This window comes from Phasianus colchicus, chromosome 1 (genome assembly GCF_987193195.1).
Source record: "Phasianus colchicus chromosome 1, bPhaCol1.hap1.1, whole genome shotgun sequence".
Classification (NCBI taxonomy): domain Eukaryota; kingdom Metazoa; phylum Chordata; class Aves; order Galliformes; family Phasianidae; genus Phasianus; species Phasianus colchicus.
The window spans coordinates 125,146,887-125,171,499 of NC_143436.1; the positions used below are offsets into that span (position 1 = coordinate 125,146,887).

At 41.3% G+C, this 24,613-nt stretch overlaps 1 protein-coding gene across 1 annotated transcript in view; it reads right to left on the minus strand.

Annotated features, from left to right (window-relative positions):
• The window catches only part of FRMPD4 (FERM and PDZ domain containing 4), a 295,873-nt gene extending 276,089 nt beyond the window's left edge, over positions 1 to 19,784 (minus strand). The window contains exon 1 of the mRNA XM_090125667.1: positions 19,352 to 19,784. Coding sequence (XP_089981793.1) covers positions 19,352 to 19,392 — 41 coding nt within the window. The 5' untranslated portion in view covers positions 19,393 to 19,784. The remainder of the gene's footprint in view (positions 1 to 19,351) is intronic.
• Between the last annotated feature and the right edge of the window lie 4,829 nt (positions 19,785 to 24,613).

Sequence of the window (24,613 nt, forward strand, 5' to 3'; positions counted from 1 at the left end):
CAGATGACTATACTCTTGAAATATCTATTAATCTGTCAACAGCTCTTTGGAGCTAAAATATCAATTGTCCACATCAAGGAGAATAATTTGTGAAGTTTAATCAATATGTCAGTGTCCTTGCACATTTGTCATTAGTGACTAGTTTCACGTTCATCACATAGTTGGTATTATCATGAAAAAATATATAACTTGTAAAAGGACAAATACTAAGAATTTTTACAGATATAAACTATGTACTTTTACATAAATAAATATATGTGCAGTGTCAATGGTTTACGGGCTGGTTGGGCCCGGTTCCGTGACTAGCAGGGCAGAGGGATTCACAGATCCACACCTCCAGAAAGGGAAAACAGGGGACCCCAAAATAATTAAAAACAGCAGCAACGACCTGAAGAGAAACAAACTAATTTACTAAATATGGTAACAGAATGCAAGATAGCACACTATAATACAATGTAACTGGAAATGAAGCTAATAAATATTATGAGAGAGTATCCGAAAGGTGGATAGGCCTCACCATAATGATGAGGTAAAACATGCAGTTTGGTTGAGCTCCAGGGAAGACAGCCAAAAAAAGGGCCCGTCAAGTGGAACTACCAAGGCCTTATATCTGTTTCCCTGAGCAGAAATTATAACAGAACAGTGAACAGTCTTCTGGGGAATGTAGTTCTAATTCTCTTCCAGACAGGTTCCCAGACCTAGAGCATTAACTCTGTAACTCCCAGTGCACTACACGATGTCGTGGTGTGGAATATTGATAATCAAAAATCATAAAACCATGACAGCAGTATTAGTATATATCCATATATATGGAAATTAGCGACCCTACAAATCAGCATTCTCATTAAAAAAAGAAAATCTTTCCAAACACGCCATAGGACCTACATTATGACCCAAGAGCTTTATTCAATAAGCTGCATTTGAATAAGCTCTAGCAAGAATTAAGCTCTCAGGTATCCAACAGATTTGGTCTGCACAATGACACATAAATCATTTTTGATTCATAAGAAACGCTGCCAAATCAAACACACTGACTGAACTGGTTTACTAAGCCTGTTATTTGAAGTTGACCTATACATTCAGTTTTGTTTTAAAAGGCCTCATGCCAAGCACTGGTTTTACTAACCTTTTTCACTTCTTCAATAGGCAACGTGCTCATTTCCCTCTCTTCTACCCTTCATTAGGCTCACTATTTCCTACTCTCTATGCACATGCTTCTGACAGAATAAGGTGCTCTGACTTAACACATTTGACCTCAATATTTCCTTGGTTCCTGATTAGCCTTCAGTCTACGAACACAATACTTTTTCCAGTAAGATCTTAATTTGTGCTCCCTCTTCTGGCTTAGCAGGCACATAGCACATCACAACAACATCACAACGATGTGGAAGCTACCAAAACAGCTTTTCCCCCAAAAATTAAAGTGAAGCCATAAGGAAAGTTCTTCCAGTCTACAAGTTACGTCTCAGTGTATTAAGAGCACACCACAGAAAATACAGATCAGTAACCATGAAAGTGACTTTTGTTGAGCAATGAAGTAATATAAAAGACTACATACTCAACTTCCAAGGACAGCACAGAAACAGTTTTCAGTTTATTTTTTACTCTGTCCCACTGTTAATTTTAGCTCTGTAAAGTTGGCATATGTAACAGAAAAAGCAGCACTGCATCAGGAAAAAAGACAGTATCATTAAAAGTTTGTATTTGGATGTCTTTTTGGCATAAGAGACATTCATTTTCAAGCTTAGACCATTTGAATCATTTTTTTAAAAAATGTATTTTCATAATTAAACCAGTAAGTTTACTGGGGGTGTTGGGTTTTTGTGGTTGTTGATGTTTTAATTAGTATTGACACTGACATCAAAGAAAAAAAGGAAAAAGAATGGGATAAAAAGCCAACTGCACAGTAGCTTACTCTTCCAGTGCAATGTTATATTGCATTGGAGCTCTATTTTAAGAAAACCAGTTGCCAGTACTGTAGCCTTCTTGTATCATTTTGGTAGAAGCTGACAAAACAATATTTTGACAGCTATGTTCTTTGGAATCTTGCTGGATTTGGAAGATTTTATCTGGCCTTGTTTTAAAATAAAATGGAAATTTGCAATCGTCCTCTAATAAAAGCATTTTAGAAAACGTTATCTCCGAGCAGGAAAAGAGCATGAGTAAAATAACCTGTGCTTTTCTTTGAAATCTATGAGATACATGCTACAGACTGGAAGTAGACCAGAGACAAAGGATAAGGTAGAGAGAGCAAAACAGCATTTAGGCACTTCTGCCAAGAGCACAACTTGTCTATTAACGTCAGTGTTAGAGGGAAACTGCAAAAAGGCACCAGTCTATGGGAGCACTGGCAGAAGGGAGTCCTAACGCAGTCTCCAGTCCCAAAACTACCTGCATGACTGTGAGAGAATAAAAACCACAGCTAGTCAGGAAAAGAGAGTGGAAACTGAAGACTCACTTTCCCAAGGCAGGCAACCCTACTAATTAGGACTGCTTAACAGTTGGCCATTACATTCTTTACAGCTCCATTTTTCATTCCTGTATTTGCACTCATTCTTTCTCCCTGGAACATCCCAATGCCTGGTACTCAGGAACAGCTGCTGGTTCACACATCCAAAGGGGATATGAAACACACGAATCCAAAGAAGGACAAAAATTCTCACACACTGTTGTTCTTAATGATGCTTTCTACTAGCTAAAGCCAAACCGTTTCCCAGATCTGCTCATCAGAGACATCTGGTATTCTGCGTCAGCCAACATGAACTTGTCTGGAACACTTAATAACATCAGGAATTATGTGCAAATTCTCATATTTAAAGATTTTTTCTGTGAGAACAAAGTTACTTGACACTTGTGAAGCTTAAGAGGTCACTAACATTTTAGAAACAGAGTTACTCAGCTATTCTACTTTCTAAAGATATTTGTTCAAATATAAGTGATTCTACATGGCTTGTGGACACACAAGTATAGAAATGGTGCTTACAAGCTCACATAGATGGCAAGTTAACATACATAAAACCACCTAACACTAGCTCATTTTGACACACCACATAGCAAATGTAGGGACGTCCCTCAGTAGGTGGTTCACCTCTTTGCCCTCCACGCATTCTGTATTTTTCTGCAGCTCTTATAGATAAACAGACATGTAAACTACAAAATTAAAAAAAGAAATCTAAACGCGAGTCATCATAATGTCATTTACCATCAGCCAAACAACAGCACATCTTTCAGATTCTCAACAGTTCAACTATATTATTCTCTAAGTGGAAAAAATGTGATAAAACTCTATCTTCCCTATCACCAATATATATATAGATTACTAGAGACTGTAAACCTTGCTCCATTACAGTTTCAATTAAATATTATGCCCTATAGTATGTAGAAAATGGACAAGAAGACTTTTCCCAACTATGCTTGTGAACACTATAAGGTTTGTATTTTCTTTGCAGTAATATATTAGTAGGCCCAAATACAGTAATTACTAACACAGCAAAGAGTTTTAAAAGATTTTCCTCATCTACATGTTCATACTATGGCCAGTCATGGCTGAGATTTGTAGTAGACTCATCTTTCAACATTTTCTTTGCCTAATTTAATCAACTAAAAGTTGATCTAATCTAATACACTATATTGTATATCAGACTCTAAAATCCCAGAAAAATCTGACTCTCGATGGTACCAAAGACTTGCAAAGAGTATAAATACTGAACAACAGCTCATTTTCACTGGATGTACTGTCATAAAAAATCTGGGTTTGTTTTTTGTTTTTTTTTTTGGGGGGGGGGGGGGAGGAGAGGGGGAAGAGGGAAGCTTTTGATTAAAAAGGAAAATCCAAACTTCCATTTTACTTTACTCCAAAATTTAGTTTCGTACTGCAATGCTGTACAAACTGTACATTGTACTGTAACGCAATGGAAAGCACAGAGAAGCAAGCTCCTAGGCTACAACAAATGAGAACTTGCTCAAATACAACAGCTGTGCACAGAAAGAAAGGAAAGAACCTTCAGAAGGCCTCAGGTATGCAGGGATCTCCAGCAAGATACTACTGCCTCCACTGCCAACCCTTAAATGAGGTCTGGGAAGGTGCAGATCCTGACTCCACCCTTTCCAGTCTCTCAGGTATACTGTTTGCATCTGAGCTCCCCTGGGTTGGCCCTGCCTTCCCACGAGGTGCTCAATCACTGTTTCAGGCCATGACTTACTACTTCTGCTACACGTACAACTTCAAGAAAGTCCCCTTCTTTTAACCAGTTCCCAAATTTTGAAATTCATCACCATATAGAAGCTTTTCCTCTCCTGCAATTTTTATTCTCTGATTCTTTTTTTTTTTTTTTAAAAAAAGTACCTGAAACTAAGCATAACATTCCAGGTAAGAATGGACTTCTCCATGGATGTTAATTTCTTATTACACAGAAGAACACAAAATAATTCCTAAAAAATACTGGTAAGCCCACACTGGTAAAAGGGAACACTGAATTGAATGCTGTCAGGTTTTCTCCACATTCAGGAAAATGCAAGGTTTTTTTCTGCCAATGGTTAAGAAGCTGTAAGCTGGCAACACACACAAACAGTTTGAAGTATTCCTTCCAAATTATTAGTAGACATGTCACACTAAACATTCTCAGCAGAAGCATTCCTGCAGCCATCTTTACCTGCTTAAGATGAAACCAGGGAAAAAAAAATTTAAGAGGCAGTTGACAATGTCGGTGCTGCTCCCATCCTAGGGAGCAGACTTCTGGCTAAACCCAGAAGCAAGCTGAGAAGACTGCAGGTGATCCACTCTTCTATCATGACCAAATGCCTCTGCAATCAATCAGAATCCCTACAGGGACACAAGAGAGGAAAGCGGACAGGTTTTAAAACTAAAAGTATTTTTGTTTTTTTTTTTTTTAATTTTAGCGTGAATAAGTATTTTTAAATATAAATAAACCAGAAAGCCATGTTTTAAAACAATTCCACATGATAATAGTGTCTTCTGCAGAACACCCTTAAATAAGATCCAATACCTAACTGTAGTAATGTAAACCAAAGGTGGCATTCATTTTCAAAAACAGGCCATGATTTGGCATTATTGTTTAGAAGTCAGCATCTGTTAGTTTACAGATAATCATGACAAACTGACTAAAAGTTCTAAAAGGAAAATAAAACAAATTGTCTTCACTTATTTTTTCCTCCAGAAAGCAAGCCATCAAAAGAAATACACTGCAAGGTACTCAGAACGCTCAGTAAGTTTGCAGATGACACCAAGTTGGGAGGTAGTGTCGATCTGCCTGAGGGTATGGAGGCCCTCCAGAGGGATTCAGAGGATTAAGCTGGACTGACTGCTGGGCTGAGGTGAATGAGATGAGATTCAATGAGGCCAAGTGCTGGGTCCTGCACTTTGGCCACAATAAATCCATGCAGCGTTATAGGCTTGGGGCCAACGGCATCCTGGCCTGCATTAGAAATAGTGTGGCCAGCAGGAGCAGGGAGGTGATCATCCCCTGTACTCAGCACTGGTGAGGCCGCACCTCAAGTACTGTGTTCAGTTTTGGGCCCCTCACTACAGGAAAGACATTGAGGCCCTGGAACGAGTCCAGAGAAGGGCAACGAAACTGGTGAGGGGTCTGGAGCACAAGTCTTATGAGGAGTGGCTGAGGGAGCTGGGATTGTTTAGTCTGGAGAAGAGGAAAGTCAGGGGAGACCTCACTGCAATCTACAACTTCTAGAAGGGAGGTTGTGGTGAGGAGGGGTTTGGCCTCTTCTCCCAGGCAAATGGCCACAAGTTGTATCAGAGAAGGTTTAGGTTGGACATGAGGAAAAACTTTTTCTCTCAGAGAGTGGTCAGGCACTGGAATGGCCTGCCAAGGGAGGTGGTGGAGTCGCAATCCCTGGCAGCGTTCAAGAGGCGTCTGGATGAGGAGCTACGAGATATGGTTTAGTTTGTGGTAGCAGTGGTAATGGGAGGACGGTTGGACTAGATGATCTTGTAGGTGCTTTCCAACCTTGTGATTCTATGATTTAATCAGTGGCTTAATTAAACCATTCCCTTATACAGTTTACATCAGAATTCTGTGATCCAGTCTCAAAAGCAAGCTGAGAAAGGGTCAGTGCCTGATAACTGCATAAGATTTCCACTCAGTTGGCCACTATCACTGTTAGAGCATTTGTATTTTCTGTATGTGTTGATAAACATCAAAAAATGCTAAACAAGTCACCACATATTAAACCTTATCACAGAGATGAAGTAGTATCCTCTCTTCTACTCTGAAGCTATAGACTTCAACACAACAGGCATGAGTTATGAAAGTCTAACTCGTGAACAGAAAGACGTGGATGCTGCTTCTCAAATGACTGCTACATTTTAAAGAGTCTTTGCTATATATTTTGTAGAAGACATACAATAAGTATGGGCATGTGTATGTGCATCAGCACATTTACAGACTTCTACACCCTTACACTCAACTACTTTGTCATAATTAATTCATTATTCAGCAAATTATCCAAATCATTAGTTAGACTAAGTTTGCCATCTTGGAGAGCAAATCACGTCGTATGCAAATTTTACACTCCAGATTAAGAATTTGCCAAGCCTGAGAACTGTCACGTTCAGAAGTGCTCCATCAGCATGGGAAGCTGACCCAAAACTACGTAGCACATTGCCTCCCCTCAGTCAACCTAACACAGGTGCTAAACGTACCTACAGGAGCTACTGCAGCTCTGTGCCCCAGGAGCTTCCTTGATTCCACCACTCTGGGTACCTGGGGCCACGTGTGGTTAACTACACAAAAACATCTGATACCTGAGACGCGCAGGTCCCACCAGATGAATCCAACAGGTCCTCTTGAAAAGAAGGTTTTGTCTGGGATTGAAGTTGCACTGTTATTTTTTCAGTGAATAAAGAAACACTGTACACAGGGTTATTTAGCCTATGCAATGTTCATACAGTTTGGTAAAAGGAAAAAAAATTAACAAACAACAACTTAATTATAAGAGTTGGTATCACACTGTCCACAGAGTCAAAAACACGTAAGTGAAGAGGGAACAAAATGACTGTATTTGAAATATAAAGCAGCCAATGCTCTCCTTATTTACCAAACTTATGCAAAGATCAAATGAAAACAACTCAAGTTTCCTCCTCCAACAACCTGCAAGTCGGCATCCAGTATTCATAATGAAAAGGGGGATCTAGCACAAGAAAGCTGCTTCAGTGGAAAACCAACTGGGGAGGGGGATATAAAGCAGCAAACTATACCAGAGAGAATCAGAGACAAACTGTTCTCTGCTTTCCACCACATTTAGAGCTGGAAAAAGAATATTTTAAACACTGGAGAGAATAAATGTCAGCTGCTATCATTGCAGTTTGGTAAACACATGTTGATCTTGTCATATTTTATGCAGCTGAAATCAATTTCAGCCATTTTGAGCACAGTGAGATAGGTGTTGTGCCTTCTAATTAGAATGCTGTTCATTGCAGCACCAAACTATGAACCATCTGAAAAATTAAACCAATGCTGCTTTGTCTTATCCTGTAAAATAAACATTTTAAACATTTAATGTGAGAACACAATTTCTCTTTTTGAGAAGCAGAACATAACATGAGAAAACAATATTAACTCTAACAGTAATGGCTAATGAACATAAATGAAAGTACTTCCACAAGCATGCACTTGTCTCTTTGCTTCAAGGCCACAGAACACTGTGAGGTCAAGCTGTACTCTAGACAACAAAACCAAAAGCAGATCAACAGCAGTGCATTTTGCCATTAAAACAGAGTACTTTTGTTGGGATAAAGGATGAAGCTTGCACTAACTTCTAGAAAAGTGGAAGTTCCTCTCATAGGCTTTAAATAGCAGACTGTCCTTACATGCATTAAACTATCACTACAGGTAGTAAGAATACCCAGACACAACAGATGCCTTTATCCCAATTAGGGCAAGCATGGAAACAATCTGCAGGTGCACAGAATCTGCCAGTTTTCCAGATCACCATTTCCACTGCCTTTGCACAACATCCCATTTCAACAAGACCTGTCATCGTACCTTAATGCCTACTAAGAGCATCAAGAGTTAAAAATAAACAATTTACTGTTTTGCTTTAGAAAAAAAAGTTCATTTCTGGTAAAAAAAAAAAAAAAGCAATATACTTGGCATCTAGCAACAGAGAATTAACATAAAAGAAAGATATTGGAAGTACTCATTCTACTGTTCATATTCTAAGAATTACTTACAAAGTAATATTATTAATCTGGATACACTGATACCACCACCTTCTCTCACTCACATTTTCAGTGCTATAAATGCAAGTTGGTAGGCAAACATCACAAAGCATCTGAGCAATAGATAAGAGCTGCTGAAGTGCCATATACATGTAAGGAATGACAGAAGAAATGGCAGGAACTGAAAATTTGCTGCATAGAAGCTCCTTGAAGTATACTTCTCTTTGTGTTAAAAAAAAAATAACCAAGTGTCTGAAGTTGAATTAAAAATTCAGGCTAATTAATGCATTCTGTAAAACTTTGATTTCCAGTTTAAAAATAAAGAGCGTTTGAAAAACAGGCCACTAATACTCTTCAACTAGTTTTCTGTGGTTTCAAAAGCAGCAGAGACGTAGCACAGTATTTTCTCTAAGTAATGTCCTTTCTCAGTTCACAAACAGAGCATTTGAAAATTAGACAGCTCATTAGACAGATTCCAGAACCAGGAGAACTTGTACATGAAAAGCATATAACCATAAGCTTACTGATATGAACAAATACATGCCTGTTAGTGAAAAATAAATAAATTATTGAATTAAACAACGTGCCTGTAATTTGTCCTGGACAGTTCATCTCCTATAATACAGGAATTAATACCTCGGACACCTGTTTCGCCCTCCTGCTTATTAGAACAGTTTGCAGTGCTAAGGAAATTCAGAATCCTTCCTAGGTACATTGGGATGTGCAAGGTACTTGAAAGCGATATTTAGCATCCTGAGAGTATTTGGTTTTGCAGGTGTCCAGGAAAATCCACATTACTCAGAGGCAGCCTAACAATCTCCAAAGGCAGAAAAGGGAAAGGGGAAAGCCAAAGGAACCAGAAGGGCAGCCTCTTCCCATCCCACCCATCTCCTCCAGGTTGCCAGCCTCTCCCCAAAGCCTTTCAGGTGAAGGGTTCTCACCCAGCCTACCCACAGGCAGCTAGAAAGGAAGTCTTTTTCTCCATAACCTCCTGCAGCAGCTCCTACCACCGGACCACAGCTCTCACATAACCAACTGATAACGCAGCAGAGCTCCCCAGAAGAGCCCTGTTTTACTTCCTCTCCTGCCACCACTCTCCCTGAGGCCACATCCTCCAATCACTTCCTCCGGTCCAGTTTAAATACCAGCAGGAAAAGAAACATACCAAAAATCAGTGTTCTGCTGGCTTTACTCCCTCAAGTAGCTCACCATGGTATAAGATTCATCTAAAGAGTTATAGGGAATAAGACAAGAGAAGGGAAAAATGCGTAAGACAGAAGAGATCAGACCTCACAGTCTCATTAGGCTTCCCAGCATTGGTATTAGGCCAGGCTAACCACACGAAGGAAGTGCACTCCTGCAGCACTTGAAAGTGCTTGGACCTACTCCTAACTCTTCCCCACATTCACAGCTCCTCCATGTTTCTGGTTTTCAAGACTTTGGGTTGATTGTCTTCTTTTGTGCATGTTTTTGGTTGTTTTTTTTTTAAGCCACAGTAAAGCACATTCTCCAATTACTATAAATTTTGTGGTAAAGTTATCTGCATTTGGGGGGAAAAAAATAGTCAATCTGCAGCAATCCTGCAACAGGGGTGCTGAGGCTCACCCTGCGAAAGAATACCTTCCTCATCAGTGTCCGAATGTAGCCAGAGCACAGGAAAACAGGAACCTCCTTATTTCACCTTTCAAGTCACTTCTATCCCTCAGATAACACCAGATACAAGTAGTGATGAATCAAAGGGAAAAAAAAAAAGTTTTCCGTTATAATGCTGAAGCAAAATCTTCCTTTTCTTCCCCCATAGCAGTCACACAGATTACAACACACCAATTAATTCAGGCAGCATTATGGAGCAAATAAACTCCTACATAGACAACAATGAAAGTTCATCTTCACATAAAGATCAGCCAGCCTGGAACAATTACTTCAATACACTCACGACAAATAAGCCCTCCTTCAATGCAGCAATCATTAACTTTCTTTCTTCAGTTTCTTCCGTCTTCTGTCCTCTGCCACTCCTCCCCTATTACACACTCCAGCCCCTATTCTCCCTGCCCTCAGAATGGAGTCGTGAAGTACAGAACATTCCCCGTGTGCAGTTCTTCTCCATCCCTCTTGACTCTGCCCTGGCAGAAGAAAATGCACCCCTTGTAAACATCGCAGGCAGCATACAGTGCAGAATGCAAACAGAAATCCTAGGCAGGTAGCCAACTTAATGAGAAAGCTGTCTGCTTCTTTCTCCTAGGTAAAAAAAAAACCAAAAACATGTACGTATTTAGAGATAAAAACGAACATTTGGGTTAAGATCATCTGAGGTTTTCAGCCCATATAAAAAAAAAAAAAATGCAGATACCGTTAAAGCACGACTTTGCTCAATAACTTAACCCCAGTCAAAACACTTCTGTGTGAACGTTGATCACTTCTGCCTGAATACATAAACTGCACTTGGACTTGATTAGTCATACTGCACGCTCCAAACCAGTGACACTCGTCTCTTCCAAAGTTGGAACAGCTAAAGCTACAGCAACCTGCTACACACTGAGCTGCTGAGCAAACAGCCCCATCTTGCTAAAGCAGATGAGGCATTAAAGGTAGTGATTTCTTGGGCTACTAAAGGCAAGCAAAGACAAATCTGAACTTCAGCACCATTTGGGCTTCTGTGCAACTGTCACCTCCCCTCTCTTGTGGTCCATGTTGTAATATGGATGCTTCAAGAAAGCCAAGCTTGTAATAGTCTAATTTACAGTAGGTCTAAGTCATCGCCATTGCTCATGTTTTCATCACATATTCTGGCACTAGCAATTTTGTAGATACAGACCATTTCCAGATTTCTCCTCAGTTCTCTGCTGCTCTATTTCAATCAAACACAGAGTTCAAGTGAAATAACGCACCTCATGTAACACATGCCTGGTTTATTCTACATTGTTGGTGCAACCACTAGTGCTTCAAGGAACATTTACAGCCACAGTTCAATGGGCATTTTGCTCTCCAAAATACAACTACTGCCAAATCTAGAGCAACCTAATCACAAATTCAAGATTAAAAACAGATGGTAAAATGACAAAATCCAGTCCACCCCTCCACCCCCCATAAAGACCAAAAACCCAACAATACAAAAAGTACATATACAAGATCAAATTCTAAAGAACACTGCAGAAACTTTCTTGACTTTTTCTGTTGTTAATGAAAATCAACAAGCAGTTTCCGTCAACAAACACATACATACTTATTGTATTTATTGATATCTTTAAAACAAACAAACAAACAAGTCCTAATTCCAGTCACCCAAGGTTTTTTTTTTCCCTTGAAGTTTCAAAATGTTCAATCAGAACCTAAAAAAAGTAATGAGAATGAGAAGATCACAAAAGGATTTACTCTCAAAACTTTGCCATACAAACATCCCCTCTCCCCTCACCATCTCTTTTTTCTGTATATCTTTATCTTTTTCCCTGTATAAATCTCCTTTTTACCAATGATTACCAAAATCCGGAAAGATATCATCTTTTCAAACTCCCTAAACTAAAAAAAAATACCTGGCATTTCCCCTCACTAACTTCACAATAATTAAAATGAAATCTTGTGCTGTAGCCCCTGATCATAATAATAAAATTGAAGAGGAAAATCAAGAATTTCATATAAAGTCAAAGTCTTAAAACAGTTGTAAAAACAGCCAAGTCAACCAGCAATCATTTTTCTTACCATGGAGGGAAGTTATTTTTGTCCAAGCAATAAATCTCACAAAGGACTTTTCTTAGAAGATACTTATCAGCTTTTAATCACATCTTTCTCCTATTTCAAATCACCAGCAAAAGATTATTTAATAGGACGGACCTTTGCATCACCCTCCACCATGCCCATTCTTCAGAATGCTCTCTCATTTTTTTTCCTGAAATTCTTTGTTGCTTGAAACTAATGAAAATAATTTTCTGTTTTTGTAACACTCAACCTATGAAACATAATTTTTTTTAGACTCCACACTAAAGAAATACTGGTAGAGATTTCTAACAAGCTAGATCCTGAATAAGGTAGGAGGCAGTTTTAAGTCCTGGAGTACTTCACTTTTCCAGTTGCAATGTATTTTCATACACAAACAAATTTTAGGCATTGCTGAACTCACTAAGATTTGAGCATGCAATTAATTATTAAAATTTATACTGTTGGTACTGTTATTTACATCATTTCAAGTCAATGGGATAATCAGAAACAGAGCCTCACAGATTCCTTTCAAAGTCTCCATATAACATACCTTCAAAACCTGTACAACCTTTTGAGTTCAAAAACATCTCCGAGGAACTTCAGAAAACTTTAATTATGATTACTCCTGATTATAAAAAGCAGCTTTAAGTAGAGTTTCATATTACCCGAAGTTCCCTCTTATTCAAGGTATGTCTCTCTAATATTTTAAACTCTGATATCTTACAAGCACCAGAAGTTTCCAATTCGCATTAGAATCAAACAGGGTATATGCAAGCAGTTTTGAAAATGAATAATTTCATGTACATCTGGATGGTCTCATCTCTTTTAAAAGAGATGCTTGAGCATGACACTGGGAACCAAAATCACTTTTCCCTTCCTCACATTCAATTTTTTGCATCCTTCCCAGACGATGGCTTGTTTTATAAAAAGCGTTAGCTCCAGCATGATTTTACTTTATCCCATCAGTCAGATACCCAGCTGCGATACACTGACATAACATGAAAATGCTGTCAAGAATAGCAAAAGACCCCTTCTCTGCCAATTGCCAGCAGAGCTGAGAACATATATTATCCTCTTGTTATTTCAGGTAACAGTTTGTATTTTCTACTAACAGCTTGCTGGATTTCCATAATGACCTAGAACGTTATAAAATACAGAAAGATACCCTCATTTTACATTTCTGTAATGGTTAGGAATATCCTTCAATTTAACTGGAATTTCTCACATAAATCTTTCAGATTGACAACAAAGTAAGAAGGTTTCTAAAAATCAGGGAGAATTTCATGAGATTCAACAAAGCCAAGTGCAAGGTCTTGCACCTGGGTCACAGCAGCCCTACCATCAGGGCAAGTTGAAGGACAAAGGGACTGAGTGCAGCCTTGCCAAAAAAACCTGGGGATACTGGTGGATGAGAAACTGGACATGAGCCAGGAATGTGCCCTCACAGCCCAGAAAGCCAACCATATTCTGGGCTGCATCAAAAGAAGCAAGGCCAGCAGGGTGAGGGAGGTGATCCTGCCCCTCCATACTCTGCGCAGGTAAGGCCCCTCCTGGAGAATTGTGCCCAGATGTGTAGTTCTCAGTACAGGAGAGACATGGAACTGTTGGAGCCCATCCAGAAGAGGGCCACAAAAACGATCCAAGGGATGAAACACTTCACCCGTGAGGACAGGCTGAGAGAGCTGGAGCTGTTGAGCCCAGGGAAGAAAAGGCTCTGCAGAGATCTGAGAGCAGCCTTTGAGTATCTAAAGACGGACTACGAGAAAGAACGGGACAGACTCTTTAGCAGGGACTGTGATGACAGAACAAAAGGAAACAGTTTCAAAGTAAAAGAGGGGAGATTTAGATTGGATATAAGAAAAGAGTATTCTATAATAATGGAAGTGAGGTGCTGGCACAGCTGCCCAGAGAAGCTGTGGGTGCGCCATTCCTGAAGGCATACAAAACCAAGTTGAATGGGGCCTTGGGCAGCCTGAGCTGGTGGGGAGCAGCACTGGGCAGGAGGGTTGGAAATGGAAGGCACCTTAAAGGTCATCCAATTCAAACCATTCTATGATTCCATACAACTTTTTAAACCATATGAGAACATCAATGATCAGATTGGCTTAGCACACATACAAAAACATTAGAACTGGTTGTGATTATAAAGGAAATTATCCCCACATTCCTGTTTCAACCCTGTCAGTAAGGGCTTGATGCCACAGAACAAAGATCTCAAAAATTATACTGCGAATGCTATGACCGTTCTTAATCAGAGCACTTCTAAGTTTTCATTCCATCCTCTTCAGTAATTATTAGGGAAAGAAGAGGAATAAAAATATTACCTGTGAACTTTGGGTTTCCAATTTTTTCCTTTCTCAAATACTTCAAGAAATAAGGTTGCTTCATGTCACATCCTTTAAGCACTGTATCTAAGCAAACAGTATTTAGAGAACATACATATTTAGAAGAGTTGCATCATCATTCACTGGCAACTTGACAAGTTTACAGCAGTCCATAACATAAGGAGTGTTTTTAATAAATCTCTAAACTGCTGAAGCTGTTATACCAGAGAATATTACTAACACCATAGATACTAGAGCACATATCTTTATTACGTGTCAGCTAACAAAATGGATGAATAATAAAATATAAGGCAAAGCTTTTATATTAATATAAATAGACAAATGTTTCACTAAATGAAGCATAGAAAGAAAGGTGAAATGAATTTGTGGTTATTTGAATTATCATCCAGTATAATAAAATCCTTTTTAGGATTAAATTACCTCCTTTGAACATAAAAAAGATAATCACAGGCTTTCTTACTGACACAGTCTTTTGTAAATACTGAAAGTAACTTGCAAGCTGTGATACTGCCATTCCAAAGAGCACTGATAAAAGTATTCCAATAACAGTACACAATATCACTTCAGTAACTTATGTATACTTTTAAGTGTGTCTCCCTTAAGGTGATTTTATAAACGCCACAGCAAACTAGCACTAGATAAGGAAGCAAAGAAAGACAATATACTGACAAACTGAAGACAAACACCCTGAAATCTTCTAATATTGCTTTGAAAAAAAGTCAAATAACAAACAGACTAATCTGGAATTCTAAAACCTGGAAGACGTATCTGTTCTTGGCCACATACAAACAACTAGACCACAAAGCCAAGCAATCTTGTTCCCCATAAAAGCAGGGCCTCACACCCACAGCCTACAAACACACCTTCTGGCTTCATAGATTTTTAGGAGCAGACCTTTCACCCCAGCTTGACAAGATTGCTAAAGATAGGAGGCCTGTGGAGAACAAGAGGTGAGAGCAGGACTGCAAAGGCTGCAAAACCAGACAAAAAGCGTAAGACTGAGACTCGGACCTTGTATAGACTTGTTTCACTTTTATAAGCAGTGAAGACCCAAAAGCACAAGCGTTTGACTTGCTGCCTTCTCAATCTACCTGGTTAGGGATGGCTACATAAAGACATGCGCAAAAAAATGACAATAATATTTACCCACCTCAATGAAAAACACCCTTGTGAGGGGTTCCTACTTCCACCTCACAGGAAAGAAATGGTATCTGGGTGCTCACTGAAAAGCCCCTGCAGGAGTTTAGGGTTGCTACATCGTTAAGTTGATTCTGCAGAGCACAGCAGGAATATGGCTGCTCACAGCCAGTTTTTATGGAATAAATTGAAGCAACCCAACAATAATGACAGTAATGCAAAATTTGAGATCCATTTATGCTAAATTTACTTACCACACATCACAGATTAGCATTCCTGTTAAGTCTAAGTCCTTAACTGTTAAGGACTATCCCCACTCATGACGGTGGTATCCAGACAGATGCATGAAAGTTTTATGTCTCGTTGTAACAGTTCTGAAACTGAATCTCTGTGGGCATCACCAGAAGAGCTACTGCTGATTTTCTAACTAAATATACGTTCCATGAATACAGGCTTTAAACTTTTGCCAGTGCCTTTTCACTGTTCCAACCTATTGTTTCATGGTTCATCTGTCCCATATAGACTAGATGCTTGACACTGTGCCTTTTGCCAGGTTTAACTAGGCCTGAAAACATTCCCATTCACATTGGGCAGGGCAGCAGCATTCCTTCACTCCTCATACTTGCACTAAAAAAAAAATTAAAAAAAAAAAAAAAAACCACTCCATATTTATACTTTTTTTACTCCTTCACCCCAAGCAACTGCTAAAAGCAATTAAGAGAGAACACTGGGCAAGGCAGACTCCTGATCCAACCTAATCCAGCAATTTTTGTGTGCACTTTATCTATCCTACTAATCCTCCTTTCTGAATTACAGATGCTACTGCACCAGACATACTTATGCAGCCCACACTACAAAAATATTCACCTGCCTTGTACAGCTGTACGTGATCCTTTAAGACTTGGCAATCATTTTCTACATGTGAATATTCATTAGAAGAGCAGGTTGTTACAACTCTTTCCACAGAATGGCCCCACAAAATTTATACCAATTTTTACCAAATATTCACTAGACCAGTGGAGAATTCTACATGAGAATTTTCAAAACCAAGCTTCCTGTCTACAGCAGGGTGGTTGGAGCTCAATGACCTTTAAGATCTCTTCCAACCTAAGCCATTCTATGAGTCTACGAATTTCTGAAAAGGGGAAGGGAGAGAAGGTATGCCAACAAAAGTGCAATCAAGTATTTCTAAACAATACTTTTGTTTTCAATGCCACGATGGACATCTCCAATCTTTACAAATCAATAGAAACTTCACCATGAACATCTTTATTTGATGCATAGTATACAACGAGACAGACCCATAAAGGCAAGGAAATAACAAGGGAAACCCCCTCCTCCTAGAAGCATACATATATAACCTGCTGCCCACTGAAGATTACGCCCATCATAAAACCAGTTTGGCTCCCTTACATTTCTGCATACCTCCATTTTCCACATTATGCACATATCCCTCCACAGCTACCATGGATGAGTGCTGAAGGAGCTGCAGAACTGAGAGTCTCTAAAAGACCACAGGTAGCAGGCAGAAAACTGCACAGATAATTAAAACACAACAAACCAATCCTATGTCAAATTTTATATCGGGCAGGCATTATTTAAGAGTTTCTGCTCCATCTCAGGATTATTCTAGATAAGAGCTCTTATACACGAAGTGATCAAGGAAAAATTAAAATTCTCACCATATGTATTACAATTATACTACAGCATTAATAAGCATACCCTTGCAGTAACCATGCATAACAGCTTGCCTGTGTCACTGCCCGCAGAATCAAGGCCATGGTTTCAACACTAAGAGTTGACCTGCAACCTCAAATGAGAAGATTTGAATGCACAGCAAAACAGAAAGAAGACTGAAAGTCTTGAAAAGATTCAGTACAAGCCAAGTCTGAAACAACTTTCCGGAGGTACTCTGTCTGAAGATTGCCCTCTCAGTAAAATACTGTTTGTTGTATGAGAGCTTTCTTCCAGAAAGGCCTTTCTTCCAACAGCTGAGGGAGAGCTGGTGATTTCAATGCAGATACACCAAGGGATTACAAACAGGGTTTACACTGAAGCCCACTTGCTCCACAAAGCTCTTGTGAAACTGGAACAGATAACTAGCTGTTACCTAGGAAACTGCAAGTAAAGTAAAGTCCTGTGTAAACTATTAGGTTGTTTAACAACCAGAAAATTAGAAATGAAAAGAGTAGCTTGGTACAGAAATGATTTACTGTGATCTACAAGCAGACTTAATCCCTGAGTGCTTCATATGCTCAATTCCAACAAAGCTGGACACAAGCTTTGAAACTCATGGTTTCATTTCAGAACTTTCAGGTCTTTCTGGAGAAGTGCCGTGATCTTCCCATAATTACTTAAACACAAACCTCAATGTTGGCAGTGTTTGTGCCTTCAGGCATACAGAAAGCTACAGCCTTCGTACACCAACAAAGATCAAGTCCTACTGTGTGAACAAAAACTGCCGGGTACCTGGCTTAGTAACATTTCCAAGCAACATATCCCTTTCTTTCCCTTTGACTTAACTCAAGCATGACAACTACGAGACATGAAGATCCGTGAGCTCCTCTAAAATACCGCTTACCAACAAATCCGAGAGCTCGAGCAATTCAATTACCTAAAAATAAATACCACACTACACGCCCTGCTCCTTGTCTGTTCTTACGTATTTTTCCCTGCTTCAAGTTTGCACTGTAGTTACAGCTCTGGCGGTGTCAGCTGGGAGAACGGACAGGGAACGCTGTGCAGGATGCCAGTGTTCCAGCCTCCACCTCATGTCAGATCGCTCGGAGCAGGGTGAGACAATGATGTGCTTGAACGAGAACAGCTGCTCTGCCCCGGCAGGGCCAAGAACAGAGCTGTAATCACAGCCAGGTGCAGCGGAGGGAATTGGGGAATAACAGCTCTGTTTGTACCTGTGGCATTCAGTGACTTCCAGCCATGCAGTATTTGTCTTTAAGGACCATCCATCACTGTGACACTCTCCCACCTGAGCGGCACCAGAGCAAGCGGCAGCCTTGCCTTTCCTCAGCAAGGCCCTTCCTTTTGCATAACACCCGCTTTCATTCTGTGCCTCACAAACAGCAAGGGCCGTGGTAACTATGGTGTACCAACACAAAATCATAAGAATTCAGAGCACTCCTGGTTACCGCGATCAAAGCTAAATCCTTTAGGAAGATTATCCACACCAAAACCTTGCAAAAATCCCACAGCTCGAGCACTTTTACACCGCGTCTCCCAGGCGAAGCGCGGTTTCCCGTGTTACCGAGGAGGGCCACCTCCAGTACAGAGGAACGGGCTAATGGGGCTGTGCTCCTTCACCCCTCTGCGCAGCCTGGGGCCTGGCAACTCGCTGCCAGCGCAACAGTACAGACACAGACCGCAACTCCGAGGCCGCTCAATGAAGATCTATTCGAGAGAACACGTATGCCCTCACCGAGCAGCAGCGGGAAGCACATGCCCTGCGCGCAGGGGTTCACTCGCGCCCCAGCACACACCGTGCGAAAAAGAGGGGCAGCGCTCATCATCTGCCGATGATTTCACCGCTTCTCTAAAAATATCGCTGTGGAGGAGCCGGCGCGCCCGGAGCCGCGCTCAGCGCAGAGTTGTGGCCAGGCGAGCCGGGAGGGCACGGCACGGCACGGCACGGCACGGCAGCGCACGGCGCACCCTGTCCCTCCCTGCCCACCCCTTGGCCAGGCGCTGCCCCTTTCCCCCCGGGCTCGCCCCCCTGCCCCCGGCGCCGGCTCCCACCGCCGCTCTCCGCGTTCCCAACAGTTCTGGCCGCCCCTTCACGGCGGTGCTCCCAGGCGGGCACCGCTCTCTCCCGCCCGCCGGCCCGCGGAGGGCGATGACCCGTCCCGCGCGGAGCGGTCCCGGCAGGCGCCCCGCCCGAGCCGCCCCCTCGCCCCTCTGCCGGGGAAGTTGAGCACCCCTCACCGGCAGCCCTCTGCCCTCCCGCACCCCCGGTACGGACACCTACCCGGAGAGCTTCCCAAGCTTCACAAAGCTAAACACATCCATCCATGCGGCCGGCTGCTCCACCCGTCGCTCACTCGCTCACTCCAGCAGCGGCGGCGGCAGCTCCATGTCGGGAGAAGGTTGCGTCCAGCAGCGGCAACAGCCCTCGCACAGGCAGCAGCCGGCGGCGGCAGAGGCTGCTACCCCCCTCCGGCGGGGAGCTGGGCTTGCAGCATCTCGCAGGAGCGGCGTTCAGCCGCGCGCAGCCCTCCTCCTCCTCCTCCGCCCCCTCGCTCCCCGCCTGCCCGGCCCCCTCCCCGGGTAACTCGAGACAGTGGAGCTGCGCGGCCGGAGGGTCGCCGTCAGCCCGGTCCCCCGCCGCCTCTGTGTCGCGGCTCACGAGGAGAGCGGAGGGTGGGGAAGAGGGAGTTTCTCCTCGCGCCGCTCCCGTGGGGGAGCGGAGGGCGCAGGCGGCCGCGGCCCGGGCGAGCGCCGCCCGCTGGCTGCTGCTGGAGGCGGCGCTGCAGCCGCGGGAGCCGGCCGGGCTTCGGGGCCTCGCTGCCCGCGGAACTCCCCGGCATTCTCGGCACCCGCGCTTCCGTCGAGGCCAGGTTGGGCGCCTGATGGAGAGTGGACGAGCGGCCCTGGGGAGTGGGAGAAGGCTCTGCTGCACTCGAGGGAAAGCACCTGGCAAGAAGTCTGCGGCTGGGAGTGCTCCTCCAAAAGCAGAAACTGTGGGAAGCAGGCAGCTCTTTGCCCCGGTGATCCTCCTGAGTGACTGCACCATTCCGTGCTTCCCTCCATAGTGGGGAAGGTCCCACTGGCCCTTTGCGCTGTGTGTCAAGGATGGGCACCGACCGGCAACAGGGCACACATCCACCTGCCTGGCTGGCACTGTGGGAGGCAGGGAGCAGCCTGTGATCGACCTCTGTCTCGAAAGAGACCTGCAGTCACAGAATCACAGGACCATAGGAGTTGGAAGGGACCTTTGGAGTCCAACCCCCTGCTAAAGAAGGTTTCCTACAGCAGGGAATCCTCCTGGTCCTGCCAGAAACACATCCAGGCCAACTCACAGCAGCATAAGCAGCCTTCACCTTACATTTTGCAGATGAATGGTATGTCCTGATGCATGAGCAATGCAGACACGCTGCTTTACTCTTTTGCCCTGTATCAGGCTTACAAATAGGCTCTTGAGTTACTTAGCTTTCCATGAGCTTCCTTTGAGTGATCAGGATAGGAAAGTGGTGAAATTCAAAGTTATCTTCCTGCAGTTCTACAGCACAATGCATAGGAAAGCATTTTCTGCCAGTTCAGTCTTTTTATTTGTGTCTTTGCTAATTTGAGCCCTTTGCTTCCTGCCTGTACATTATTTCTTCCTCTTTTGTGGACCTGTGTCTGTGTTGTCCCACCACCCCAGACATGAGCAGAGAGCCAAACAAGTAGGCTCTAGCAGCCAGGTGAAAAACAATGCATTTTTTTTAAATATTCAAACTTGTATTGATAGGATAACAAAAGGAACAGGCAGTACGAACACTCACTGTGAATTGAGTCTCAAACTATTCTTTAAAACAATAATAAGAGAGGATGATTGATCATCTATTTACACTGAGAGAAGGTTGAGCCACCAGCTGCATAACACTCACTGGCCTACCATAGGCCTAAATGGTTTGGGATTATTCAGAAATGCCTTATGAAGTGTTTCACATTACTACATCAAAATATTTACGTGGTTCTCACATGGAATTATATTTTTTTATTCTTATGCCACATTTTTTTTAAAGTGAAGAGCCTGTGCCTGTCATTCACACTGCTGTGTTGACTGGTAGAAGTTATGAGGATAACAGAGTCTCATCTGGTTAGAAGCTGGTTTATTTATCAAAACTGTCGTTTATTTAGAGACCAAGGAGACAGGTCAAGATTTAACAAAGCTAACTGTAGCTTATATACCATATATAAAATTAAGCACGTATGTCCTGAATCAAACAAGGCTCCAGTCCTGAGTAGTTGGGCTCCAATATTTCTCCCATGTAGGTGCCTTAAAGCACAATGGTGAGAGCCAGAGAAATGAAAGAGGAGTTAAGTGGTCTCTAGAACTTCTGTGGTTCCCAGGCCTGTTGGTGTGAAGGCAAATGTGGTCCTAGGATGTAAAGACGCATAGGAAAGCAGAAAGCTGATCAGAAATGCCATATTCAGCTCCTTCAAGCAGTGCGTTTGAGAACAAAGGAAAGCAGGTGCAGAAGAATGCTAAAAGAGATTTAAAGGTAATGATGAGTCTGTCCTATGAGAAGAGGCTGAAAGAGCTAAGCCTAGCAAAATGAAGACAAAAAGCTGAAAAAAATTGCTGTTTATGGATATGTTCATATGGTAAGCATAGGGTACGTACCCAAAATGATAGGACTTTATGGTAAGTCATTAAAATTTAAGAGAAATTATCTTTCTCATCCCAAAGAGTTGTATGTAATATTATTATATTAATAACCACTTCTATATTTTTGTTTTTCTAGGCAGAAGCTATTGCAACAGTGGAACTTTTCTAGAATGGCTGTGGAGACACTTTTGAATAGCCGACATTCTGGGGGTCCATTAAAAGCAGTATCATGAGACATATAATTCCAAGATGGGCAGGCATGATAAGACAAGCGGAAGGAGCATGTTTTTTCCACCTGTGCTAAATATTGGTAACATTTTGGAGCACTGTTATACAAGAATTCAACATGGAGAAGGAGGCTGTGGTATCAGTATGCATAATTCCATTCATGTTTTTTTGGGTACCAGCGTCACAGCAAGAGGATATGAAACCACATCTCAGCTGTAGGAAAAGGATAAAATTTGCAAGCTGAAGGGCTCTATTTCATGAGTAAATATATGTAGTTTGGATTGGCTTTCAAGCCTTCATCTGTACATCAATATCATGTTCTGGGATTATATCTTCATTTGTAGAAATATCAACAACATAGTCAAGAAGACAACAGTGAACTCACAATGAGACCCAACTCTTGCACATACACTTTAAGTTTCTACTATGGGATTCTTCTCAGTAACTTCTTAAATTTAGGGATACAACACTAGTGAGTCATACCTTACACTTATGGTGGACAGGCACCTATCACTCCTATGCATCTCCTTCTAGAAAAAGAGATTTAAATTGCCTTTTGCAGGTGCATTATTTTTTCTGTCAGCTCCAATGAGAGGCACCCTAGATGCCTATCTTTGACTAAAGGCTTGTCTTCTCAATGACTGAAGTTATGTGAGATAAAAAAACATTTGAAGGTGACAAAGGTACATGTAAATGCCAAATGAGAACAGACAGCCAAAGACAGAAAAACAACATGTATTTAGTATCTCAGTAACAAACCATAATTGAACATGAAATTCCTAATCTTAAACCAGGAATCTGACATCAATTCCTGGCTGAAATCTTAGCTGGCTTTTTTTAGAACAGAACAGTAAATACCTCCTTTTGAGGATGTTTTGTTACTATGTACTATTATAATTTTATTGCTTTTGCCCAAACTAATTTAATCAGGACACTTAATACTAATGTTTTGTGTAATCATAACTATCCTACTGTAGATGGTAGGCCAGAAAAAGCCTTAATTTCATAAAGCATGTCACAACTGCATATTATGCTTTTCCACAGAAGTCTTTTCCTCATTGCTGCTTATTCTGAAGGAAATGTCAGACATATGCAACGAACGTGGGAATGTTATGTGATCTTAACTTACTTACTAATAACTTAAGACCTATTAAATTACTCTAAGGACTAAACTTTTTTAACAACCTGAGTTGCTTTTGTCCTCCGGAAACTGCTATGAAGATAGAATGTAAATATCTTTATGAATGGCAGGAACATACATTTCTTTATGTGCTCACAGGTTTTAGGATTTTTCATTTTTCCTTCTGAGACACTGAATGCTCACCAGAAGAATATGCTTTGAATGCTTTCCCAGGGATTGCACTGCACAAACGTTCAGCCCTGCAGCTGCACCAATAGTATCTGTTCTATTATTTACAGGATACATACTCTGTGATTGTAGATAATTTAAATGAAGCCAGGTAGAATCCTATTTCAAAGATATTTTTATGAAACCTCTGGAAATGGTTGAAGTCTCTCTTTTTTTTTTTTTTAATAATTCTGGAGATCTTACAAGTTCTTTCCTAACACCTAAGTTACTCATTTAATTCTATAGTTTTTTTTCCTCTAAGTCTTGTCAAGATTTTTTTAATTATTTGAAATCAAAGAAAGATACTTAACCGTGCTCATGTCAACCCAATGAAGGGCTTCAATTCATTAAGTTGGAATGACTTTCTACCTCCTGGGATAACAGCTGAAGGTTCAATTATGTTTCTGCAGTGCTTCATGGTATTGCTCATATCCAGATGTTGTATACGTGTAGAGGAGAGTGATGATAAAATCTGTTGAGTAATGTTGTTAATGTGTAGCTGGCGATCGGAAAGTTTGAAGAAAGCTATGATTTTGGCATTGTAGTCTGGTTATTTGGGGAGGTGGCTGTTTATGACTATGTCATGTCCTGTTCTGTAGTACTCTTGGGCTAGTTGTATTTTAAACCATTAAATTCCTTTTTCAGCCTTGAATCTTCAAAGCCTGCATCTTTTCTAGAATCCATTTCTTTAGTCTAGTGATTACTGTACATTTACAGATCCCTATGAAATATAGTAACGCTTACAGATTTTCTGTCCCCATTTCTGTGTTATTGAGAAATCCTTCTGCTCACCTCAAATCTATACACACATCACTTTTTTGCACCTTCACTGAATAGAGATTTATCAGGCAGATGTTTATTTTTTATTGACCCATGCAGTTCTTTAAACACTACATGTTTTTGATGTTGTCATATGATTTAGTGAGGCAGATATGACATGTCACATACAAATGCAAAGTTAAATCATAGATATTTGAAAATAGATATGAAAGCAGACAAGATTTTCTAGCTTGTGAGTTAAAAATGAATAAATCCAAAAGCCTAAAGGATACTTCAGGCTTTTGCATGGAACAGAATAGGTGCAAATCTTAGAACTGGGGCAACAATTCTGCTGAAGCCATACACACATAATCAAACATATCCAGACAGGTTCATTGAAAAGATAGTTAACAATGCCTACTGGTTGCTATCACAAATGGAAAACTCCTACAGAACTTTAAACATGATACTTGATTGTTTTTAGATGTTGTCATCCACAGATGATATCAAGATAAGAGGCGGAACCTAAGGCAACACAAAGATAGTAACGTTTTCTGCTTCAGTGAAGAAAGCAATAGCAG